The following is a 24,714-nucleotide window of genomic DNA, read 5'->3' as shown; positions in this document are numbered from 1 at the left end:
AATAAGACACTATAATACACTTTCTAACAGTAAAAGCTTACTATTATTTGCTTCATGGGTTTTATTATTGATGGAAAAAAATACTGCAATTACTTTAATATTACCTTGACAGAATGATCAAATGAACAAGCACTTTTTGTTCTTTAGTATTAAACAAACAGTATCTGTATGCATTCAGATATTTTAAAGCATAATGGTGATATCTGAATGCACACAGACACTGTTTAGGAAGTAGGTAGCATTACATTTAAGATCCTTAATAACATCCATTAGCACCTATGGTACATTAGTAAAAACAACACAGAAACCTTATGTAGTATGTACTAAGAGGCTCTCCTGGTATGGATTTAATCCATCAAAAATTTTTTAAAAATAATTTGTTGTCACCAAGAGTATGGAATGTGTGGATATGTGTGTGGATATATTTTTATATTCACATCCCATATAGTAATAATTTTAGTATGGTAATAAATAGCATATATTACATGCTAATATATTATACAGTAACGTACACAGATACTATAACACTGTAACACAGCACATACAGTACATAGTATAGTGATACGCAGTATGTATACACTAATGTCTTAGAATGTATCGTATGGATTATCTACTAATGCGGTATATAGCATATAACATACACACTTGTACAGTATGTATCACGCGTTAATAAAGTACTTATACAGCACAGCTTCGTACTAACATCGTGTATGTTATACAATACAGGGTATCTCCAGTCATGTGCTGTGTTGCATGTTAGCATGTATGTTATATGCTTCTAGAGTAGGTGGTGTGTTCACAGCATGTCACATAACATGTACATATTATGTGCTCACACAGTATATAACATACGGTAATACACACCACACACGATTCCGCTGGTGACACACACAGACAGGCACCCCCACCCCCACGCGTGTCCCGGGCGCCGGGCTCCCCGCGCACCCGAGAGCTGGAGCCTTCCCACTCCCCTCCCCGCCCCACCGTCCCCTCGGCGCGCCCCGGACCCCACGGCACGACCCACCCACACGTCAGAAGTCTCCCACAAGACAATACGAGCCAGTGTCCCACAGCACACAATCGGCCCTTGTGTTTCCAGCCTCCGGACGCTGACACGAGGAATGAATCGGGAGACGCAAAGTTTGCCGCGCGCCGGCCCCGCGGGTCCGCAGGCACAGCCCGCCCACCCCCCGGGCGCTGACCGGCCCTCGCACGGGCATTGTCTGCCCAGAAGGCCCGGGCAAGTGCGGGGCACCCCGCTCCGAGCCGCACACGCGCACTCGGCCTCCCCCCCCACGCGCGCACACTCACCCTCGCGGCATGACAATGTCAAACGTCCCCTCCCCCGCCCGGGGCCCCCCACGCACGGCGCGGCGCCCCGGGCTCCCCGGCCGGCCTCGGCCTCGCCCGTGCTCCAGCCGGCGGCGGCTCCGGCTGGCACAAGCTCCGGCCCCGGGCACGGCTCCGCGCAGGGCGGGCCTCGCTCCCGCGCTCCCCCCCGCCCCGGGCGCGCACACAATGGCCCGGCCCGGCCCCGCGCAGCGGCTCCCCGGGGGCCGGGGGCCCGCAGCTCCCGCAGCCTCGGCCGGAGCCGGGCCTCCGGACTAGGCCCGACGCCTCCTCGGGCCTCGCGTGACGGCGGCGGCGGGAGGGGAGCGGAGCCGGGCCGGGCCGGGGGTGGGCAGACAGGCGCGGCGCCTCCTCACCATGTTGGTGTCCTCCAGGCCTCTCCTCTCCTCCTCCTCCCCTCCTCCGCCTCCTCCTCCTCCTCCTCCTCCCCGCCGCCTCCGCCTCCTCCCGGCTCCGCAGCGAATGGACGGCGGCGGCGGCGGCGGCCTCGGCGGCGGCGGCGGCGGCTTCGCTCACGGCGCTTCCGGCTCCCGCTCATGCGCAGTGCGGCCCCGCCGGCCCGGCCCGGCGCCCGCCGCCGTGGGGAGGAGGAAGAGGCGGCGGAGGCTGTGCAGAGGCACGGGCGGGGCGGAGGGGGGGGACGGAGGGGGATGGGGAGTGGGGCGGGGAGAGAGGTACGGGAGGGGCGGAGCCGGAGGCAGAGGGGGAAGGAGAGGGAGAAGTGGGGGAGGGGGGAGGAGGCTGCCGCCCCTCCCCCGGGGCTCCCCACCTGGCTTCCCCAGCCCCGGTGGGTGGTGCTAGAGAACACTCTCCAACACGTGCGTGGTGCAGCGGAGGGGAGCCCCCGCTGTGGAATCGCTGGGCTGGAGTTCGAATCCAGCCTGAGCGGCCAGGTCCTTCTCTAGGAGCCGGGGTTGGACTAGAGCGAGCGCTGTGAACTTGGTTTGCCCCAAGCCAGGACCTTCAGGGCTTCCTAAACTGTCAGTGTGACTGGCTTGCTTCATGTTCCTGTGTTTTATGTTATGGATGCTGGCTTCCCCAGACTGCCCGAGGGGCTGGACACACACACACACAGACACCGACACAGAGACACATACAGACAGACAGACACAGAAACACACACATACAGACACACACACACACACACATACGCACACAGAGACACAGGCACAGACACACACACATACAGACACACAGAAACACACACATACAGACACGCAGACATGCACACAGAGACACACAGACACAGAGACACGCACAGAGACGCACAGAAACACACAGACACACACACAGAGACATACACACACAGACACAGACACACACAGACAGACACACACACACATACGCACACAGAGACACAGGCACAGACACACACATACAGACACACAGAAACACACACATACAGACACACACACACACACATACGCACACAGAGACACAGGCACAGACACACACACATACAGACACACAGAAACACACACATACAGACACGCAGACATGCACACAGAGACACACAGACACAGAGACACGCACAGAGACGCACAGAAACACACAGACACACACACAGAGACATACACACACAGACACAGACACACACAGACAGACACACACACACATACGCACACAGAGACACAGGCACAGACACACACATACAGACACACAGAAACACACACATACAGACACGCAGACACGCACACAGAGACACACAGACACAGAGACACGCACACAGACACACACAGACACACACAGAGACACACACACACACACACACACACACACACACACACACACACACACACACACACACCGGACTACTGGCTCCTTAAACTCAGGGCTTCCTTCCTGTCCCGACATCCTGTGACTCATTAAATCCAGCCACTTGCTACCTGACCTGTGCTACACACAGAAAGCAGACCCTGTCCTCAGAGAGCTTCTGGGGACCTGGGAGGCAGATAACAAAGACTCCAGGGAAGCACAGGAGATTCTGCCCCCACCAGTGGAAGACAGGGCTGACCTCGGTTTGAGAGGCAGCCGAGCAGAGGGTCGGAACACAGGCTCAGCCCCTCAAGTCTTCCCCTCCTCACCATTGCTTCCCGTAAATTATCTGGACAGCTAAGATGAATTTCAGAATGTTAGTGGGAGAAGGACTTTAAGTCCCCCTCCTTGTACAGATGAGGGAAGTGAGGTGCGGAGATAGATGGTGAATAACTTGCCCATCACCATGACACAAAACCCAGACTGGAAACCAGTTCTTCTCTGACTCCAAATCCAGTTTGGATTTGGATGGCTGGATGCTGCTATCCTAATAGAATCTCTCCATGGAAATCTAACCATCTATTAATCTACTCAGTGCTTCGGCAGAAGGGCTGAAACCAGCCTCTTTCCAGATTTCTCCTGCCCTGGGGCAACCTTACCCCTATGCCAAGTGAGAGGTTGGGGTGGCAGGGAGCAGGAAAAGTGCCTGAGAATTTCACCATGAGTAGTATCCTGCCGTAGTGGTATGGCATGACCAAATGGCCCCACTATAAAGAGGATTATAACATCATAGAAAGAAATGAAAGCAGCTTTTGAAGGCGTGCAGTCCAGCTCTCTTCATTCTATCAAGGATTTCTTTAAAACTAGATCAAACTTACGACTGTGTTGTTTTTGCCCTAAACCCTGAAGGATAGACCAGTTTCATCCCTGTTTTAGGGGTCTTAGTCTATTCTAAGGTAACACACCACGCAAGCAATAAGTATTAATCAAGCAACTTTTATGTAGACTATACTAAAGAAGAGAGAAGCAAAGAAATCTGACCTGTTCACAAGCCTAAAGGAGATTACAATTCAGTAGGGAAGATGTCTTCAATGAAATATCAAAGAAATGATAAAGCAGCATATGTCCTTCCTGAGTCTTGAGTGGGGTCACTTATGTATGCAAACTCCTTTCATGGCTGACATTTTGTGCTTTTATGTCATGAAAAGCTAAATCATTCTGAGGGGCTTAGATGCGTCTCCAGGTCAAGTCAAGCCAAGCCTACAATTGGGCCAGAGAATCTAGGATACACCTGGGCTTCACTGATTCTGTCCTCACATATATACATACATAATAAGTCCATATTTTTTCTGAAAGTAATTCACAGTCCTAGATTAGAGTACCTAAGGGTCAGACTAAACCTTCCTATTCTGTTCAAAACCAGATGGGATTCCCAGAGCCTATTAAATCACCAGCAGTCTTCTCTATACCTATTTTACAGAGCAGGGGTTGGAGCAAGCATTAGGAGTATTAGATAGAGTACTTCCAGGCCTTTGCCCTCATGCGCGTAAATGTTTTGCTAGTGGTACGTATTTACTGATGTTTTCCAACATTACTTTGTCTAGGGATCTTGGTATGGGTTACTCTGCTTACAAAACAACTGTTTTATATCTGCTGTAGAAGCTTGTTTTTATTTACTTATTTGTTTTGGGAGGGTGCCCATCATTGGTCTCTTGATGAATGGCTTTCCCTCTCTCAGACTGTGCCCACTGTAGTCATCATGTGCCCAGGGCCCTTCCCTTGGAAAGAGGTAGGTTGAGGGCAAGCATGATAGGCTTTGAACTAGACCACTTTTCAAACCAATGAGCCCTGCCACTAAATGGGAAAGACTGGCTGATTGTTCCAATTGTCTAATGAGAAAAATATTAAAAATTTTCTCCTCATAGTTTTGGACTAAAAAAAAAACCAATCCTGCATTGAAAGTTAGTGAGGAAAAGTAGATTGAAGGTCAGCCGGCTTCCAAAATATATCATCAGTGTGACCATAGGCACAAGTCACTCAACCAGTGTCCCTAGGGAATATCTTCAGACTGGAAATGATCATCTGCATTGGTGGGAGTCATCCCCTCCCCTACAAATGAAATCTCTGGGTCTAGACCAGAAACACCACCCCCCCCCCATCAAAAATACTGTGTTTAGTACTGGGTGACAAATTTTGGCAAAGGTAAATATTTTCACCCGCTCAGTTATTCTCCCAGGAACTCTCTTCTACATTAACAACAGAGGTAACAGGAAAGGAAAAGTGAGTACTGCGGTAAACATTTCAAAATAATAATGAAGATACTTTACATACATATCTATACTGACCAGTAAGCACTAATGAGCATTTGTAAATAGTAAAGAAGATTACCATTTTTCAAGGCAAATCCATCAAATCAATCCAACCACTTGAAAATAATAGTGTTGCTGCAAATGCTTAAAAAGTCCATTTTTAAGACAAATGGTGTTCTCCATTTAAAAATTTGCAAAGTCCTATGTTTGCTGTCAAGTACTGTATAAAGAAACACAGAAAACTGAGAATTGTATACCTTTGCAATCTGTCTTTCAAGCAAAGCTTGTAAAAGAGAAAGAACACGTTGGAGTTAAACTGCCAATATGTGTCTCTGTGAAGTTATCTAGCAAGAATTAAACAAGCAGAGTAGAGAGACCTTTCAAACATACCAAGGGACAGGTTTAAGTTGCACAATTGCATCTAAAGACACTCTGGGGCACAGAGGCACAGGTTTTTCTGCCTTTAATCTGAGGATGCCCAATTTGACTGCATATTTACATGAATTTGTCTATATATCTAAAGATTCAGAAGGTCCTTGTTACAAATATGCAAAAATACAATGAAATTAATTCATGTAACTTATCCCAGGTATCAAATTCTAATATTCAGGGCTGGTTAGGCCAGAAATATAGAAGGGACAGGTAGGATGAGGAAAAGAAGGGATTAAGCGTACCCATAGGCAGCAGCAGGGGTCAGTGCCCTCAAAGTTCAAAATAGCTTCCTGATTTCAAGAAGTGAACTGCGCAGTCAGGGGAACTAGACCCTAGCTATGCTCCTTGTTCCAGGTAGGGATGGATGTTCCTGGCCAGTGGACCAGGGGCCTGATTGACTGCCCATAGCTGTTTCCCACAATCTGGGCAGAATTCCAAAATTAAACTGCAACAAAGGACAGAGGGTGAATATCAGGGACAGCCTGGAGAAATCAAGGCCAGGCCAGCCTTAGAAAATGAAACAACCAGAGCCCTACTGAAGTGGGTCAGTCAACCAAACATGAAAATGCAAATAATCACCAGAGCCAGTCTGTCACCTCAAGATACATGTGGATCGGTTGTTTTTAGGTGCTCCACACTCATGGTAGAGGAATGTACTTGCAATAACGGCTGGGACTGGAGGGAGCTCTAGGAACTGGAGACCATGCCAGATCATCACTGATGTCATAATGTCCCACTGAATGATGATTGGAGGAGCAGGAACATTCATGGCTTGGGTCAAAGCCAAAGAGTTTTCTGTATCTGAGATCTCTGAATCAGCTCCACTAAGTAACAGGTTGGCAGTTTCTCAGTCATCCTACATGGTCTTCCCTGGATAGTGTGGGGGTAACCTTAACACAAGGCTTTTCCTTTGATGACAGGGAAAACACTAGTATTTCCTCTCTGATGACTATTTGATGGTGTTTTAAATAAGAGAGAATAAGTGGAAAGAGTTTTGTCTTAAACAAGAACAAACATTTCCAGGAAACTAAAGCCAAAGTAAATATGAACTCTATTGATCTATCTGTCTGTCTGTCTTTCTATCTATCTGTAGCAAACACACAGAAGCCCAGCTGAAGTGAACATTCATTCATTTGGGAGCTAATGATCAGACAGAAAGAAAGCCGGGAAGGTATGCAGGCAGGCAAGCAATGAGTGATACTTGAAATTTACGTATCCATGAGTGTTAAATGTTTTAAATCTAATGTACAGTATTGTTTTAAAATAGAACCCTCCCCCAGTACTATGTTTAATACACATTTATAAATGATTGCTGAACAACAATATAAAAGGGCTGAAGATATCCTCATGACAAAGGCAGTCCCTGCACCAGGAGTTACAACCTCAGTAAGACAAAAGAAACTTGGACACAAGTTCCTCAGGCACTCACCGGCCAGAAGTGGTTTCTGTCAAGGTGTAGTAAATGGCCCAATGCTGTTTTCTTCATTGTATCTCTAATGGCTGGCCATCCCTAAGTCCTTTTGGTCCAGAGAAATTATTTGGGAGGGGGAAATAGGGAAGGGTTTGGTGGGAGAGCAAGGGTCTAAAAGGCTGATATGAAGAGAAAAATGAAGTTAACATTGTGGTCAGATTAGAGAAGACTATACTACCTACATAGCATAGTTAAAAGATTAAAGGGAAGGGATTGGGGAGACGTTGTGCATACCATTGCAGAATAAATGGAGAGGACAGCAGCACCCTAGAAAAGAGAAAGCAGGAAAGAGGCTTGAGAGTGAAGCCACCAAGGTTTGATTTGCTGTGAGAAACAATGGAAAGCCAGGTAAGAGATTTCAGTAAGGTGATGATGTTACCGAAGGACTATAAGGGTGAGTCAGGCAGACTTTACCTAAAGCATTTTGAACAGAATATAAAGGTGAGAGAAGTGAAAAGTGAAAGAGGAAAGGGTGGGCCGATGTAAAGAATGACCCCAATAGAAGACCGATGTAACAATTCTAAACAAAGGAATGGGGCTGAGAGAAGTTGAGGAGGATCCATAGATCTGCAAGAGAGACAGAGAAAGGAGAAAAGCAGAGATCTCTCTTGCCTCTGAGACTGCTTAGCACTTTGTTTGTACCTCTCTGGGCATTTGTATCTTAATTTAGATAAAGGTGATTTGTATAGCTCAGCTCTCTGCCTACTAGATTGTAAGCTCCTTTGAAGGCAGGCATTATGTCTCATTTCTCCTTGGGTCCCCTTCACAATGTCTTGCAAGTTCATTCTTTTATGCAGCAGGCATTTATTACAGGCCTACTCTGTGCTACCCACTGGAGAAACAAAGATCAAAAAAAAAAATTCCTGCCTTCAAGGAGTTTATATTCCACTGAGGAGAAAAAACTATATGTACATAGCAAATTAAATACCAGTTAGATCTAAAATAACTTCCAGGATGAAGGTTCTAGCAAAAGGTGAAAAAAGGTTGAGCTGGGTTTCCTGAAAGAGATGTTCCTTGAGTTGAAATTTGAGGGAAACCAAGAATTCTAAGAGGTGGAGTTGAGGAGGGAGGGCCTCCCAGGTCTGGAGAATGGTATTGTGAAAGTATGGAGACCAAAGGTGGATTGTCACCTAAGGAGAATACCAAGGAGGTCCATTTGCCTGGACCCTAGTGTGTGTAATAGAGAGTAACGTCTCTGGAAAGATAGGCAAGAACCAGAGAGTGCAAGATTGTAAGAGCCAAACAGCTATATAGACACCTTGGAGCAGTGGGTAGAAAGCAGGCCTCAGTCAGAAGACATGAGTGAGAAGTTTGTCTCTGACAGAAACTGACTATACAACCTTGAATGAATCATTTACTCTCTTATTGCTCCCAGCTACCTCTTTCAGACTGATTCACAGAAGATGACAGTCTTTATTGGTGGAGGGGAAGGACAGGTCCAGTCCAAAAAAAAAGGCCAAAGAGTTGTTGTTCATTCATATCCAACTCTTCTGATCCAGGGATCATGGCACACCAGTTCATTCTACCCTCCACTGTCTCTTGAAGTCTGTCCAAGTTCATGTTCCTTGCTTCCATGACACTGTCTATCCATCTCCTCCTCTGCTGTCTCCTCTTCCTTTTGCCTTTGATCTTTCCCAGCATCAGGGTCTTTTCCAGTAAGTCCTGTCTTCTCATTATGTGGACAAAACAGTTTCAGCTTCAACTTTAGTATCTGACCTTCCAGTGAATAGCCTGAATTAATTTCTTTAAGTGTTGACTGATCTGATCTCCTTGTTGTCCAGGGAACTCTCAAAAGTCTTCTCCAGCTTGAAAACATCAATCTGGCGGCGTTCAGCTTTTCTTATGGGCCAACTCTCACAGCCATACATTGCTGTGGCAAGGGAAAAACCACAGCTTTGACTATACAGATCTTTGTCAGCAAGGTGATGTCTCTATGTTTTAGTATCTGTGCAGATTTGCCACAACTTTCCTTCTAAGGAGCAAGTATTTTTGAATTTCATGGCTGCAGTCTCCATCAGCAGAGATCTTTGAGTCCAAGAATATACAATCTGACACCGTTTCCATTTCTTCTCCCTCTGCTTGCCAGGAAGTGACAGGATCAGTTGCCAAGGTCTTAGGTTTTGATTTGGTTTTTTTATATTAAGTGTGAAACTAGCTTCTACACTCCTCTTTTACCCTCATCAAGAGGCTCCTTAATTCCTCATCCCTTTCTGCCATAGGAGTGGTATCATCAGCATATCTGAGATTGTTGGTATTTCTTCCAGCAACCTTAATTCCGGCCTTAGTGTAGCCAATGAAGCAGAAGTAAATGGCCTGAAGATTGGCTGTCTCTCTCTAACACACCAAGCTGCCTCTCCGATGCATGAACATTAATTCCTCTAGCTGAAAATGATAATTAAGCAAGTATAGTTACTTAGTAACACTGAGTTTCTAATAAAACATTTCATTTTTTTTCTTAAAGAGAAAGATAGCCTATGTTACATGCTCCAGCTCTGAGGCTAAGAGAGGGAATTGACAAATCAGGTCTAGCTGGAAATAAATGCTGGAGGTGGAGGTTGAGAGGCACAGTAATTATTATTTTCTTTGATCAATAAGATATTACCAGCATAACAACATAGCTGTGAAATGGATAAGAGACACCCTGACTTAGGAAGTACACCTTTGACAGAGCCAAGTACACAGGAAGTATGAGACATGAAGCCACTGGCTACTTAGACAGGCATCTGTTTGTTTTGGTTTTTCACAACAGACAAAGATCTAAGATGAGTTTCTAACTCAGGAGCTGGAGAATTTTTGTGAGCCATTAATAAAGTTGAAATCTGTTGTGAAATTTGTACACAATTACTTTAATTTCTTTTTTAAAAATGTTTTTATTTATTTTAAAAGAAGCATTATTTTACTTTTTTTATTCATTTTGAACTTAACTATAAAAAGGCTAAAAAAGAGAAAATTTCCATTTACACAGAATAACATAGAGGATACAGTATATAACCATGAATTTCTATTGTGACTTCACTTTAAATTACAGACTATGTAAGGAATGCTATACGCTGCTTTCAAAGCCACTGTTTTTCTGTGTTTCCTTCTAAGTTTCTTTTGATCTCTACTGCGTACTTCTTCTTTTCTCCCCTAGAGAATCCCCATTTTCCTGGCCTGAAGATTGACTATCTCTCTCTAGAGAAGACTGCAATTAAACACAAATATACATATATGTGTGTGTACACACACATGCATATGTATGTAACAGCATGCTATACATACTCCTATTTATCAGTTCTTTCTCTGGAAGTGGGTAGCATCTTTCTTCATAGGCCCTTCCTAACTGGTTTAAGTATTTATGATACTCAAGATGAATTAGTCATTCAAAGTTGATCTTAGGACAAAATTTTTGTTACTACATATCATGTTCACTTGGTACTGCTTATTTCACTTTTCATTATTTCATGGAAGTCTTCCCATGTTTTTCTAGACCCAAGCAGCTCATCATTTCTTATTGCACAGTAGTATCCCATCACTATCAAATACCACAACTTGTTCAACCATTCCCCAATTGAAGGGCATCTATCATTTAGCCAGTCTGATAGGTGTAAGATGATATCTCAGATTTTTATTTGCATTTCTCTAATCAATAATGAGTTAGAGCATTTTTTCATATGACTATATATGGTTTTGATGTTTTCATCAAGAAATTGTTCATGACTATCTTATTTTCTTGAAATTGTACTTTTTCAACTTTCCTGAAACCCAGATTCATTGGAATTGTAGTTTCTTACTTTTAAAATAGTCGATCAGTTATCTAATAACTTCCAGATCACATAATTTCTGACATTAGTTGAAATGAAAGCTTGTTTTAGACAGCATAGTGTAGCAGAAAGAACCCTGGAGATTCGTATTCTAAGGCCACTAACTAGCTGGATGACCCAGGACATATCACTAAATCTCTTTGGACTTCAGCTTCCTCATGTGGGAAAAAGAGGTATGGATTACATGATCTCAAAGGTACCTTCAGTTAGGGATGGCTAGGTGGTGCCACAGTGCACAGAGTCAGAAAGACTCATCTTCCTGAGTTCAAATCTGACCTCAGACATTTATAAGCTGTATGACCCTAGACAAATCACTTAACTCCATTTGTCTCAGTTTCTTCATCTGTAAAATGAGGACAGATTCAGTGACCTCTAGTAATAGCAATAACTTGCATTTCTGTAGTACTTTAAGGTTTCCAAAGTACTTTACACATCTCACATTTAAGCCTCATAACAACCCGATAAGGTAAGCACTTACAGGTATTGTTAACCCCATTTTATAAAAACAGAAACAATTTCTGAGAGGTTAAGTGATCCTTGATTCTAGTTCTAAAACTTGTGGTTCTAGAAATAATTTCTTCTATTGGAACATTGGAATACAGTTTTACATATTAATGGCCCAAACTGACCATGTCAGAAGGTTGAGATGTACCTCTTATGAGGAAATACCAGGCTCTTCCCTCATCAAGGTCAAGTTCAACACTTATATGCTTCCAACCTTAAAAGAGGTTAAAGCACTTGGACTTTAGAGCCAGTTGGCATGCTTCTAGGCCAGAATGTCCCTATAAGGATTCCCTATAAGCCAAATCCAATCGGTTGCTTGAATAAGAGATGATGGTGGTACCCACCAAGTCACCGTTGGAGCCTTTTCCCTCCCCCAGAGGGAAGGAGACCTCCTTCTCTGCTGTGCCATCAGGGGCCAGAGTCCCTTTCTGAAGGTCCCATCCTCCGTGGAGGTGGACACTGAGATATAGCCTGAATTACTAGGCTTTCATTTACCCTCGTCTATTTTTGCATATGCCTGAACCAGACACACAGTAGAGGCTGTCTGAGGACAAGAGATAAGTCTTCAGATGAAACACGCCCACAGGTACAACTGTTCTAGGGAAACTTTTTTTTAAACAAATTTTTACTTTACAAATTTTACTTTAGCATTGGAAATTATTTGGCCATCTCCTCTGGGGGAAATACACAAAGAACCTGTGATCCTGTTGTCAGAGGGATTCCTAGTGTAGGAATTCCCTTTACCAATGTGGATGGCAACCCTGTTATGACTTGTTAGGTAAAAGTCCTAAAGAGTTGCTTATGGTAAACAGAGCTTAAGTGGTTTGTCCCCAGTCATGATAAATCTCAAAGGCTCAATTCAAACTCAGGTTTACCTTACTCCAAATCCATTTTCTACCTATTCTGTCTCTCAAGACAATTTAAAAAGTAAATGCAAAAATCTACAGTTATGCACATTTCATTTGTAAATCTCCGTGAAGTGAAACTAAGCCATTGGGAGGTGTCTCCATGCCTTGGAGGGAATTAAAATCCAAGCCACTTGGATTTTATGGCTTTAAGATTAGAGATACTGAGGCAAATCTAAGAGAAGAGGAAACACAGACTAAAAATACTCTGCTTAGATGCCAGTCAAGTGGGGAATGGCTGGGCAAGTTGTGGTATATGAATATAATGGAATACTTTTGCGCAATAAGGAAAGGTGAGCAGACAGATTTTGGAAAAACCTGGAAAGCCATATATGAACTGATGCAAAGTGAAATGAACAGAACCAGGAAAACTTTGTACACAGTAACAGCAACGTTGAGAGATGACCGACTTTGATAGCTCTTCTCAGCAATACAAGGATCTGAGACAATTCCAAAAGAATCATGATGGAAAATGCTATCTATATTCTGAGAAAGAATTATGTAGTCTGAATGCAGATGGAAACATACTATTTTCTCTCTTTTTTTTTCTCATGGCTTTTCTCTTTTGTTCTGATTCTTCTTTTACAACATGAATAATGTGGAAATACATTTAATGTGATTGTACATATATCAGATATATGTACATATATATATCTGATATATCAGATTGCATGCCATCTTAGGGAGGAGGGAGGGGAAAGAAAGGGGGGAAATTTGGAACTCAAAATCTTATAAAAGTGAATGTTGAAAGCTAAAAATAAATACAGTTAATTTTTAAAAATACTCTGCTCCCCCTTCCGCAATGTAAAACAAATTAATAAACATAAAGTTTAACACTTTTGTGTTTTTCAGAATGCTTTGTCTGCGAGTTTTCCAGAGCTGCATGCTTGGTGGGGAGGTGTTAAAGGAAATAAAATCTCTCCTTGAAGTTAGTCTGGAAAAACTTCTGGAGTCACAAAATATTAAAAAGATGAAGGTTAAATAGCAGATTGTGCTAGAATTTGGATAGAGTAACCTCCTCTCTCCACCAATTATTTTGCGTTTTTTCTCCCACTCCCAATAGTATGTATTTTTTGAAGGCAGGGAATTACTTCACTTTTATCTGTAGAATGCCACCTAGTAGAGTGCCCAGAACCTACTAGAATGCCCAGCACATAGTAAGTGCCTAACAAAGGAATTCTTGTTGAATTCCAAATTAGCTGAGAAGTATCTGAGGCTAGAGTGGGATGATCTGGTGCACAATAAAAGTCTGCATTTGGAAGACCTGCTTGGAGAAAACGGACAGGGAAGAAGGAAGAATGAGAGGAAAGGAAAGAGGGAAGAAGGAAGAAAATTTTCAAAATTCTAAGGGAGGGTTTTGAATCTGAAACATATGAATGGCAAGGGGATGTTTTTCTGAGAGACCCCATAAGAGAAAAGGCATGGTCAAGGGGTTAGATCAAGCTGTTTAGAAAAGAGTATCTAGACTTCCAGAAGGATGGTTGAGGGAAATTTCTTGCAGGAAAATACTTAATTCCCTGTTAGCACTGTGTGTCAAATAAGTTAAAAGAATAACAATGACTATACAGCAGGTAAGAAATCATCAAAGAAAAATCAACTGAGTGAGAAAAATCAAAGAGACAGAAAAGAAGTCAGTAAACAAAAGGACTTTAGACATTGAAGAAATATTAGTAAGTAAAGGACTGGCAGAAGAAACCTGCAGATGACAATAATTCTGCACCCATCAGAGCTGGAAACGCAGAAAGGGAATGGAGTGGCCACAAGAACCTCCATCACATGGCTGGAAGATTCCGTAAAAGAGCTGATGAAAGTGCCAAGTAGGGCAATTTGAGCTCATGAGGAACATTGGAGCATTAGAGACTTAGAAGAGAAAGTGGAAACCATTAGGAAAAATGGACACCCAAAGAAAAACAATGGATGAGAATGAAAAGCAAAAATTCAGTTATAAAATAAGAATTATTAGCATGCAACAGAATTGGAAGGATTAATGAGATCTCTAGAATAAAAAAAAGTATCCAATGACTATTCACTGAATTCAACAATATTTGTTAAGGGCCTAAGTGCAAGGCATTGGTCTAGCTACTAGGTGGGAGAGATGCAAAAATAAATAAGGCATAATCCAAGGCCTGACAAAGTGGTAAAAAAATGAAATGAGTCATAAAAGGAGCATAAGACAACAGGGAAGGTTATGGAGGAGGTGATATATAAGAAGGATTTTGAAGAATGGAGAGGTGGAGCTTGAGGGAAGGAATTATAGGCATAGGGAAAAACATGAGTGAAGAAGTGGTAACAGGAATTCAGGAACACTTTTGAGGGATGGCGAGTAAAACAAAATGACAAAAGTGTAAAAGAAGGACTAGGGAAGATGGAGAGATAAGGCTGGAAAGAGAGTTTGCATCCAGATATGGAGACTGGAGAGTTTGGTCTTTATTGTATTGACAATGGGAGTTAACTGATTTATTTTTTAGTAGTAGAATGACCTGTGCATCAAGAAGAACGACTTTGACCAGTTGTGTAGAGGTTGGATGGGAAAGAGACCAGAGGTGGTGCCTGGTAGAAAAATACTGTGGTAGATCATGTGAATGGTGATAAGGATCTGAACTGAAGAATTAGACAGCTTATAAGGAGGGGTCAGATGCAAAAGGCATTATGAAGACAAAATAGACCGGTCTTACTTGGCACGTAGTGGAATACATGAAATGAAGAGCAGGGAGGGGCCAAAGATGTGTAATCTGAGTCTCAAAGTCCATTTGCATGAGATAATCTTCACTGGTGAAATCTGATTATTTAATACTCTCTATGCCTGAATGAGGGACAGAGTTGGTGAGAGTTTGAGGAAGGAGAGGTCCTGATTTGAACTCAGGTCTTCCTGACTGAAGGTGTAGCACTCTATCCATCCTCCTACTAGGAAAATTTCTAGTGTATCCTCATTAGATACAATGCTTACTTTTTGTTTTAGATGATATGTTTCATGATATTAAAGGGTCCATCTTTGTCTATACTATGTAGGGTTTTGGTTTTTTTTTTTTAGTATAAATGAGCTGCTTTGTTAGAGGCTTTTTTCTGCATTTATTAAGACAATCGTGGTTTGGGGATGTTTTGGTTTTTAATGTGATTATGTTGTTTCCCTAATGTTGGATCATCCTTGCATTCCTAGTATAAATCTAATTTGTTCATGATGAATGATTTCTTGGATGATACTCTGCGGTCTGTTTGAAAAGATTTTATTTTAAATTTTTGAATTAATAGTTGTTAATGATACTGGTCTGTAGTTCTACTTCTGTGCTTTATGTTTCCCTAGTTTAGGGATTAGAATTATACTTATCATATAAAAGGAATCTGATAGGATGCTTTCTCAATTTTTGAAAATAAATTGTGTATGAATAAATGAATTTATTTATTATGTGCTAACTATGTGCAAAGCACTATGATAAAGGCTGAGATACAAATAAAAAAATCAGACAGCCTGCTCTCAAAGAGCTCACCTTCTAATGGAAGAGACAACACCTATGGAAGGTTTCAGCTGCAAATCAGATGGAAAAGTCCCATGATACTTAGAATCCAGAGGCAAAACAGATGGCAATGCCTCTCTCATGTTATTTCCACTGACAAAATCATATCAGTTTTTAATGCTGAACCATCTGACAATGTCAAAGACTGATGGTGAGAACTTTCTTTACTGAGTCTTCAGTGTGGCTATAGCATCTTCGCAGGGATTGTTTCTCAGGCTGAGCTTCTAACAGTGGGTTGAAAATGGTGCTATTCCAAAGGTTTGGGGTTCAGGATTTTGGGCTGTCTCCATCAAGGTCTGAGAAGAAATGAGAGTCAAGGTGGTGGCACCTGGTTTGACCTGCCTGGTGGGTGTGGGATTGATACTAATTGTCCTTTGAAAGTTTGGTAGAATTCTTTTATGAATCCATCAGATCCAGGAGTTTTTTCTTAGGTTGGATTATTTAAGATCGCTATTTCGTTTTCAGTTAGTTTGTGCATTTTATACTTTTGAAGGTATTCTATTTATTCTGTTTTCTCAGTTTTGTTAGCATATACTTATGTACAATGGGCTCTGAAAATTTTGCCTAGCACACAGTAGGCACTTAGTAACTGTTTTTAACATGACGATTGATTTCTTCCAGTTTTCTTGTGATTTCTTCTTGTTCATTTGCTGTTTTGTTGCCTTGATTTCCCCCGTCTTCTTTTAAATCAGATTAGCTCAAGGTTTATCAATTTTATTAGTTTTTTTCAGAGAACCAGATTTTTGTTTTATTTCTCATTTCCATTGGGAGGTTTTTAGTTTTCAGTTTGCTTCTGTAATTTTTATTGTCTCCTCTTTTGTGCTTATTTTAGGTTTGTCTATGTGTTTTCTAATTTTCTAAAAGTACACATTTAGTTCATCAATCCTCTCCTTATCTATTTTATTTATGTTTGTTTGTGGGGACATAATTTTTATCCTGAGGACTGCTTTAGCTACATCACAGAAATTTTGCTGTGTTGTTCATCATTATCATTTTCTTTCACATAATTATTCATTATTTCTATGATTTATTCTTTGACTCATTCATTGTTCAAGATTTCATTGCAAAGACTTCCTCTGAGTCTGTGTCTTCTGTTTGTGATCTCTGGATGGATTACTATTTTTAACGTTCTGATTTGTAAAGGATACAGTCACTATGTGTTCCTTTTTTACATTTGTTTGCAACATTGCTGTGCCCTACTACATTGTCAGTTTTTGTAAAAGTTTCATGTAGTGCTGCTATTCTCTAGCAGTTCCATTTGCAAGATTGCAATAGTCTTTGGGCACTAATTTCTCCAGCTCAATTCTATATTTCTCCCTTTTTTTTATTTCTCTCTTAGACTTGTCCAAAAACAGACATTGAAATCTCTTGCCTCTATGTACTGTCTTCTTATATTTCAATTCCTTTTTCTTCTATGAATTTAGATGTTAAGGCATTTTATTTAATACCGATATTGGTGGAGCAAAGGGTATGGGCCTTTTGGTCACTTCATTTGCATAATTCCCAATTGCTTCCCCAAATGACACCCTTAATTTCAACAAATACAAAGTACAACTTATCTCACATTTTTGTAGCACTCGCATACCCCCCAAGGCCCTTTCTTTGTTTGTATGGTACCTTGATATTATACCTCTTTTGCCAATGAAGAAATTGAGAATTGGAGAGGGACTTTTCATTCCAAGGTCACTCAAGGAGTCAGCGTTGGGATCAGAACTCCTGATGACAAGTCCAACACTCCTTCCATTATATCGTGCTTTCCCTCATTATCATATAATCATAAACACATATGTCATTGAAATGGTTCAGTACTATCAAAAGAAAGGAAAATCTAGCAATTTCCTGGGTATCTGAAATTGGGATGTGGGAATGGGAAGGGAAGAAATCAAACACTCTGAGTTTCATTATCTGGGGAAATGTAATAGAATTTTTGAAAAACTTTTCCCTCACTACCACGGATATCTAACTTGAGATCAGTCTACCTGTTTACAGTAGTTACTGTTCAGGAAGCAACACATCCAAATGCCAGACAAACTAAAATGAGAACTGAAATAGAGATGTTGGCAGAGAGAGGTAGCTGTTCACAATGCTGCTTATTCCAGGGTCTTTTGATAGACTCTGCCTGGTGACAGTCATTTTGATTATAGCTCCAAATGGATAATTTCATTCCAAAGAATTAGAGAGCTACCAGTCCTGTGGAAATGCTCATATAAACCTATTACAGGGGTTAAGTTCTGTTTTTATCTCCAAACTCCTCATGGTCTGGTTTTAAAGGCAAGCTAGACCTTCATTATGACTAGCTCCCTTGTAAACATTTCCTCCTTCCCTGACAGGTTTATTCACACAAAGCAGGACAGATTCTAAGATGTGGCAAGAGGCAAAAGAGCTCAAGACTTGGAATTTTGGAGAATGAGGGAAGGACTCCATTTTTATCTATTAGAAAGACACACATTGCTAGAGCAGAAAGGGACTTTTGAATAACTGGAGTCCCATTCCTATTTGAACCTAAGTCAATTCCACAAACATCTATTAAGTGCCTCCTACTTGCCAGCCACTGTACTGGGCTCTGGAGATAGAAAGGCGAAAACAAGCTGGCAAATTAAAACCTCTAGTCTCTAGGAACTAATGTTTGAAATGTTTTTTTTATTAAAAAGTACAATTTAAGAAAGCTTACAGAAGAATCTTTTAAAAAATTATTTATTTAGTATTTTATTTTTCCTCAATTAGACATAAAAACAGTTTTTAACATTCATTTTAAAATTTTTGAGTTCCAAATTCTCTCCCTTTCTACCCTCCCCATTCGGAAGGCAAGAAATTTGATACAGGTTATACATGTGTAGTCATGCAAAACATATTTCTATATTAGTCATACTGTAAAAGAAAACATAGACAAAAAACCCAAGAAAAATAAAGTTTAAAAAGTATACTTCAATCTGTATTTACACTCCATTATTTCTTTTGCTGGGGATGAATAGAATTTTTCATCATAAGTTCTTCAGAGTTATCTTGGATCATTGCATTGCTGAGGGATAGCTATGTCATTCATAACTGATCATCTTACAATACTGTTGCTACTGTGTACAATCTTCTTCTGATTCTACTCATTTCACTTTTCATCAGTTCATATGTCTTTCCATTTTTCTAACTATAAGAAGATGAGCTATATTTGGGAAAGTTAACTGCTAATGTATGCTAGAGGAAATGCCAATCACACTTGTAACATGCAGTAGTACTCCCTATAAACCCAAAAGGCTGAGAAAAAGGCTAAAAAGGCTACTACATTTCCCTTCAAATGGTCTGTGATTTTTTTTTATGTGGCTGATCTTTCACAGAGGCAGATTATAATTATTCAATCAGTAAGCATTTACTATGCTCTAACTATGTGCTAAGTTCCGGAGTTCAAAAGAAAAGAAAAGCAAAACCAATCCCTCCCCACACGGAGCTTATGCTCTAATGGGTAAATCAATGCCTCTATAAATGGATATTTATAAGATACATGAAGCAAGATCATAGATTTAGAGCTGTATAGGACTGTAGAAGTATCTAGTCTCTTATTTTATAAATAAGGAAACGTATCTATAGGTTTCAACAGAAAGGTGAGGTTATATACCTAAAGTCACATAGATAGTAAGTAGAAGAGTCAGGATTTGAACCCAGGTCATCTCATTTCATATCCAGATAGACTTAACACTAGTTGCTGGAACAATCACAGTGCGCGAGGATTTTTTTCTGATAGACTTAGAACTTCATTGCAATGCAAGGACTTAAAAAATTTCCAGTGGTCTCTTAAGGCAAAATGCCTTTCACATCCAGAGAAAGAACTATGGAATTCAATTGCAGAATGTATCAGATCATTTTCTTTTGTATTATGTTTTGGTTTGTTTTATGATTTCTCCCATTCATTTTAGTTCTTCTATGCAACATGACTATAGTGAAAATGTATTTAATAGGAATGTATGTGTAGAAGCTATATACAATTGTATGCCATTTCAGGGAGGGAGGAGGGAGGGAGGGGGGAAGTAGGAAGAGGGAGGGGAAAAAAATCTCACTTATATGGAAGTGATTGTAGAACACTAAAAACAAATAAAATTTTAAAAATTTAACAAAAGACTAAGAGGAGACTGTAGAAGTCCTTCTATGAGCATTGAAGGAAACTTAGGTGGCACAGTGGATAGAATGCTTGGCCTGGAATCAGGGAGAGTTCTTCTTGAGTTCAGTTCTGACTTCAGACACTTACTAGCTGGGTGACCCTGGGCAAGTCACTTACTCCTGTTTGCCTTAGTTCCTCATCTATAAAATGAGCTGAAGATGGAAATGGCAAGCTACTCTAGTATCTCTGACAAGAAAACCCCAAATGGAGTCATGAAGAGTTGGACAGGACTGAAAAGTGACTGAGGAACAAAAACAAAAAGATTCTAAGAGGTGAAGGTGAAGAGGGAGTTCATTGCATTCCAGGCATGGGGTACAGTCAGTGCAAAGAGAAATGGATGGGGTGTTGTGTACTAGGAACAAGTCGATCATTATAGCTAGACTACAGGATGTATAGGAGGGAGAGATCTGTAAGAAAATTAGAAAGACGGTAAGCAGCCAGCTTGTGAAGAACTTTAAATACCAAAGAGAGGCATTTATATTTGTTGCTAGAGGTAATAGGAAGTTTTTCTCATTATGGGTGATTCTTGTCCCAGGTGTCCCAGAGTTACTTCACAGGGGATCTGTCCAATGTGCTAGATAGAGGTCTTCCTCCAGATCTTTCCATTTTGTGGGTACCCTATTATTCTTCAGATCACACATTTCACACACTAGACTGAAAGATATAGAGTATAAAAGATCCAATTGAATTTATTCTTTGTTGATTATAAAAATGATTTTGATTTGGTAGAATAAAATTTTACCTTAAAGACCCTCCTCAAACAAGGGGATGCTTATGCTTATGTAGAAATCATACAAGTTTCTTTTAAAGATGTGACAAAAAGGGATAACTTTGTTCAACAATCTGCCGATTACCAATCAAGCAAGGCGCCAACAGGGAGATGTATGCTTGCCAAAGATGTTTGCTATTGTCAAGGAGCACTTCCAGAGCAAAGATGAAATGGAAGAGGGTTTTACTATAGATGGTTATGTGCTTCAAATGATCCTACGTATGAATGAGGTACTAAGTTCACAAAGACCTAGAATACCAGAGAGCCTCCTAAACTAGATCCATACGCATTTAGAAAAGTTCCAAGTAACTATCCACACAGGAAAAACTAAATGGATAAGAATGTCTATACAATGACATGCAACTGAATAAATAACTCACAGGGTTAGCCTATTAACACATATATTTCAAACAGACATTGTGGATGTACAATAAACAATAGGAGGAAGACAGCCTGGATTGCCTTTAGGAAATTGTGTATTATTTTTAATGACCCTAAGCTTCTCTCTCCAACAAACATTTATCTTTTTAATCGTAATATTTTTCTAATGTTGAGTTGCTGTGAGTCATGGAATATGTGGATCCCCTGTGTAATATTTTCAGGGATGAGGGTAGAGAATACAGAGAAGAATCACACAGGATAAGAAGGAGCAGATAGGTTGTGATCTGCTTTTTTGGAAGGAATACCCAAATTGATGAGATTCATCAAAATGTCATTGATTGATGCAATACTCTGCAGTCACAGATACCCATCATAGATCTCTTCTTAACCACTCCTCACAGAGTACAAAATCACTGGCTCAACATTTGTGTTTAAAAAAATTTTTAATGTGTGCCAGGAAGCAGCTTGGGATCACTAAAAATACACAATGCTAAGTCCAACTAATTGGTTCCTCTTCCAGTGCCTATACTATGTGTGTGTGTGTGTGTGTGTGTGTGTGTGTGTGTGTGTATGTGTATGTAACACACACACACACTCCTAGGTATTAATTAAACTTACTGTTCTATTAACTGTATGTTGACATCTGGACAATAATCATTTTTTCATCCATTTTATTTTTCTTATATGTATTGGTAGACCAATCTCATCTGAGTAAGCATGAAAGTCTTTGAAGAGTACCTATAATGTTTTGAAGTGTGATATAATCACCTCAATATCAGTCACAAACAGGAACCTTTGGAAGTCTTCACTATCTACAGGGAATTCTTCCTTCTGGAATTTGCACAGGGTAATCAATCAATCAAACATTTATTGAGTATTCATTATGTGCCAGGCACCATGCTAGACAGAGTGGACAAAGACAGAATTAAAAAATCAATGTCCTTCAGGAGCTTATTTTTTAAAAAAAAATTTAAAAATGTTCTCTCTTTCCTACCTCTGCCTCATTGAAAAAGAAAGAAAGCCCTTATAACAAATTCCTCCATTGGTTATGTCTGAACTCATTCTATATCCTGGGTCCATTTCCTCTCTGTTAAGAGGTAGTCAACATGTTTCATCATCAGTTCTTTGCAATAGTGATTGGTCATTGCATTGATCAGAAGGTTTTGGACTTTCAAAGATGCTCATTTTAACAACATTGTTGTTAATATAGAAATTATTCTCCTGGTTCCGGAGATTTTAACAGGGAAAGCAACAAAAAATGTACAAAATTAATACAAGGTAACATAGACAGCTTCCATTACTGGAAAAAACATTTGTTAAGCATACATCTTCCTGCTTTATGCCTTGTTTGACATGAATAATCAGAGTTATTGAACAAATTTGTGGTTACATTTATCAAGGAATCTTGTAGGATGCTAACATTTGCAGGAGAGAGTCTTTGTCAGAGGAAAGATTTTGAGGCTATTTTGCTTTAGCAATACAACTACTCTGTCTGTCTGTCTATCTATCTATCCATCTATCTATATATAAAATCCACAAAAAATAAATAGTTGAACCTTGAATTCCTGATCCCTGTCATGCAATTGTGTGACTGTAAAGATGAGGTCTGATTTGGATAATCTTTGGCAAACCCCTTACTTTTTTCTCCATCATGTTTTATATATGTAGATTATTCTTATGTAGATTTTATAAAGATGAGAAAGTCAAAACAAAGGTTGGTACTTATCAATGTTCTTTTTGGTTGCCTCTTGGGGGTAATAATAGTATCTGTAATTTTTCCCATTCTTTTGGCATTTTTCCCTTATCCAAGACAGCTATAGAAATCATCTCTTCCCTTCCCTGATATATCTTGTCAAAAAAATGATACTGCCTCGAGCATGAATTTTCTTACTGTATTCTTGGCTTGGTCCAGCCTTGCTTTCTAACTGTCTTCTAAAGTATCATTCCAACTTTCTTGTAAAATAGGAGTTAGTGTCTCAGTGTATTTTCAAGCTTTGTTATTCTATTGGGTGTTCACCATATCCAGTTCCTTCTGACCTTTTTCTGGAAGAAAATATTAATGTATGTATGTATGTATAGGTGTGTGTATGTGTGTATATGCATGCATGTATTATGTACATACATATACAAAGCTTCTGAGTAGTTCACAGACATTTAATTTATTTTCCTTCTTAAACCTAAGCCATATATTCCCACATATTCTTGACCACCCTCCCTTATACCTACCTTTTCATGAAAGTCACTGTGTATTAGAATGTATGTAGGCTTGGTTTTGAGTCTTTGCAACAGATGTTGACATCTAAGTGCAATGATCTTCATTCTGGACCCTTAGACTGCACTCATCACTGACACTACATGATAAGATGACCATGTGTCTCATGAAATGTTGCCCAAATCCATTCGTTGTCTCTCTAAGGAGAACCTCTGAGCCACCTCTCAGCTGTAGCTTCTTTTGTCTTTTGGTTTCTCAAGAATAAACTCTTGCTTTTGTTTATCAATTTATTAGGCAGTAGAGAGATCACATTTTAAAGACCCAAGAGTTATGCTAATTATTCTAGATCTGTAGCTAGAAGAGACCTGGGATGTTACCCAGAGCAAATTCCCTAGTTTACAGAAAAAGAAACTTAAAACTAGAGAGTAGCCTGCCCAAACTCAAAAGAAGTAGATAGCAGAGTCAGGGTTCGAATTCAGGTCATCTGAGTCCAACTCTCATACTTTTCCTACTGCACTACATGGTCTCAGAACTAGGGATGATTAGCCTCCGTCCTTTCTTCTGCCATGCCATTACTATCTCTGGGAAAGTGAAAGGGGAACGCACAGGATGAAAGATTATTTTATGTTCTTATTTCATAGACTGCCATGGTTGAAGAATGAATCTACTGTTGTTCAACATATTCGTGCTGACCCTCTCTAACCAACTGGGTTAGTTCTCTGACAACAGGAAAATTCTGGGACTATACTTGAAGTCTTTCTCACCCAGTAGAACCTTCCTACACTCTGCAAGCATAGCCAAGGGGCAGTCAGAGTTACTTCTACTCTATGAGGAGTAGATGATACATTTTCTTTGTACCTGCTGAGTTACAAATGCCTATGATTTAAAGAAACATATTATATATGATCAGGTTGTTTAAAAATTTCTGTGATTAAGATCTATTTTTAAAACATTTCATTTCTCTTCACCTTAAGAAAAATCCATCCTTGTATTTTAGAGTCATCATCATGTACCTATAACTCCATACACACTTCAAAACACAAAAATAGGTGCAACTAGATGATGTGGTAGATAGAGCATCAGCCCTGGAGTCAGGAGGACCTGAGTTCAAATTTAGCCTCAGACACTTAATAGCTGTGTGACCCTGAGCAAGTTACTTAGATT

General features: G+C 40.5%; 1 protein-coding gene and 1 long non-coding RNA gene across 9 annotated transcripts in view; one reads left to right on the top strand and one right to left on the bottom strand.

Annotated features, from left to right (window-relative positions):
• DCUN1D1 (defective in cullin neddylation 1 domain containing 1) overlaps positions 1–7,579 on the bottom strand; it is a 47,107-nt gene extending 39,528 nt beyond the window's left edge. The window contains exons 1-2 of one of the 7 annotated variants that reach the window (XM_072618367.1): positions 7,552–7,579; positions 7,276–7,436 (exon numbers count right to left, since the gene is read on the bottom strand). In XM_072618367.1, the coding sequence (XP_072474468.1) occupies positions 7,276–7,332 (57 nt within the window). In that variant the 5' untranslated portion in view covers positions 7,333–7,436; positions 7,552–7,579. Of the gene's footprint in view, positions 1–1,706; positions 1,891–5,493; positions 5,635–6,425; positions 6,572–7,275; positions 7,437–7,551 lie in introns of those variants that run through there. The other 6 variants (XM_072618372.1, XM_072618368.1, XM_072618373.1 and 3 more) reach the window with 6 other exon arrangements.
• Positions 6,574–24,714, top strand: part of LOC140510064 (uncharacterized) — a 49,197-nt gene continuing 31,056 nt past the window's right edge. For both annotated transcript variants that reach the window (XR_011969073.1, XR_011969074.1), the window contains exons 1-2: positions 6,574–6,681; positions 6,940–7,017. This is a non-coding gene — a long non-coding RNA (uncharacterized lncRNA). The remainder of the gene's footprint in view (positions 6,682–6,939; positions 7,018–24,714) is intronic.

Source organism: Notamacropus eugenii, chromosome 6 (genome assembly GCF_028372415.1).
Source record: "Notamacropus eugenii isolate mMacEug1 chromosome 6, mMacEug1.pri_v2, whole genome shotgun sequence".
NCBI lineage: Eukaryota > Metazoa > Chordata > Mammalia > Diprotodontia > Macropodidae > Notamacropus > Notamacropus eugenii.
This window is presented reverse-complemented; position numbering and strand designations above follow the sequence as displayed.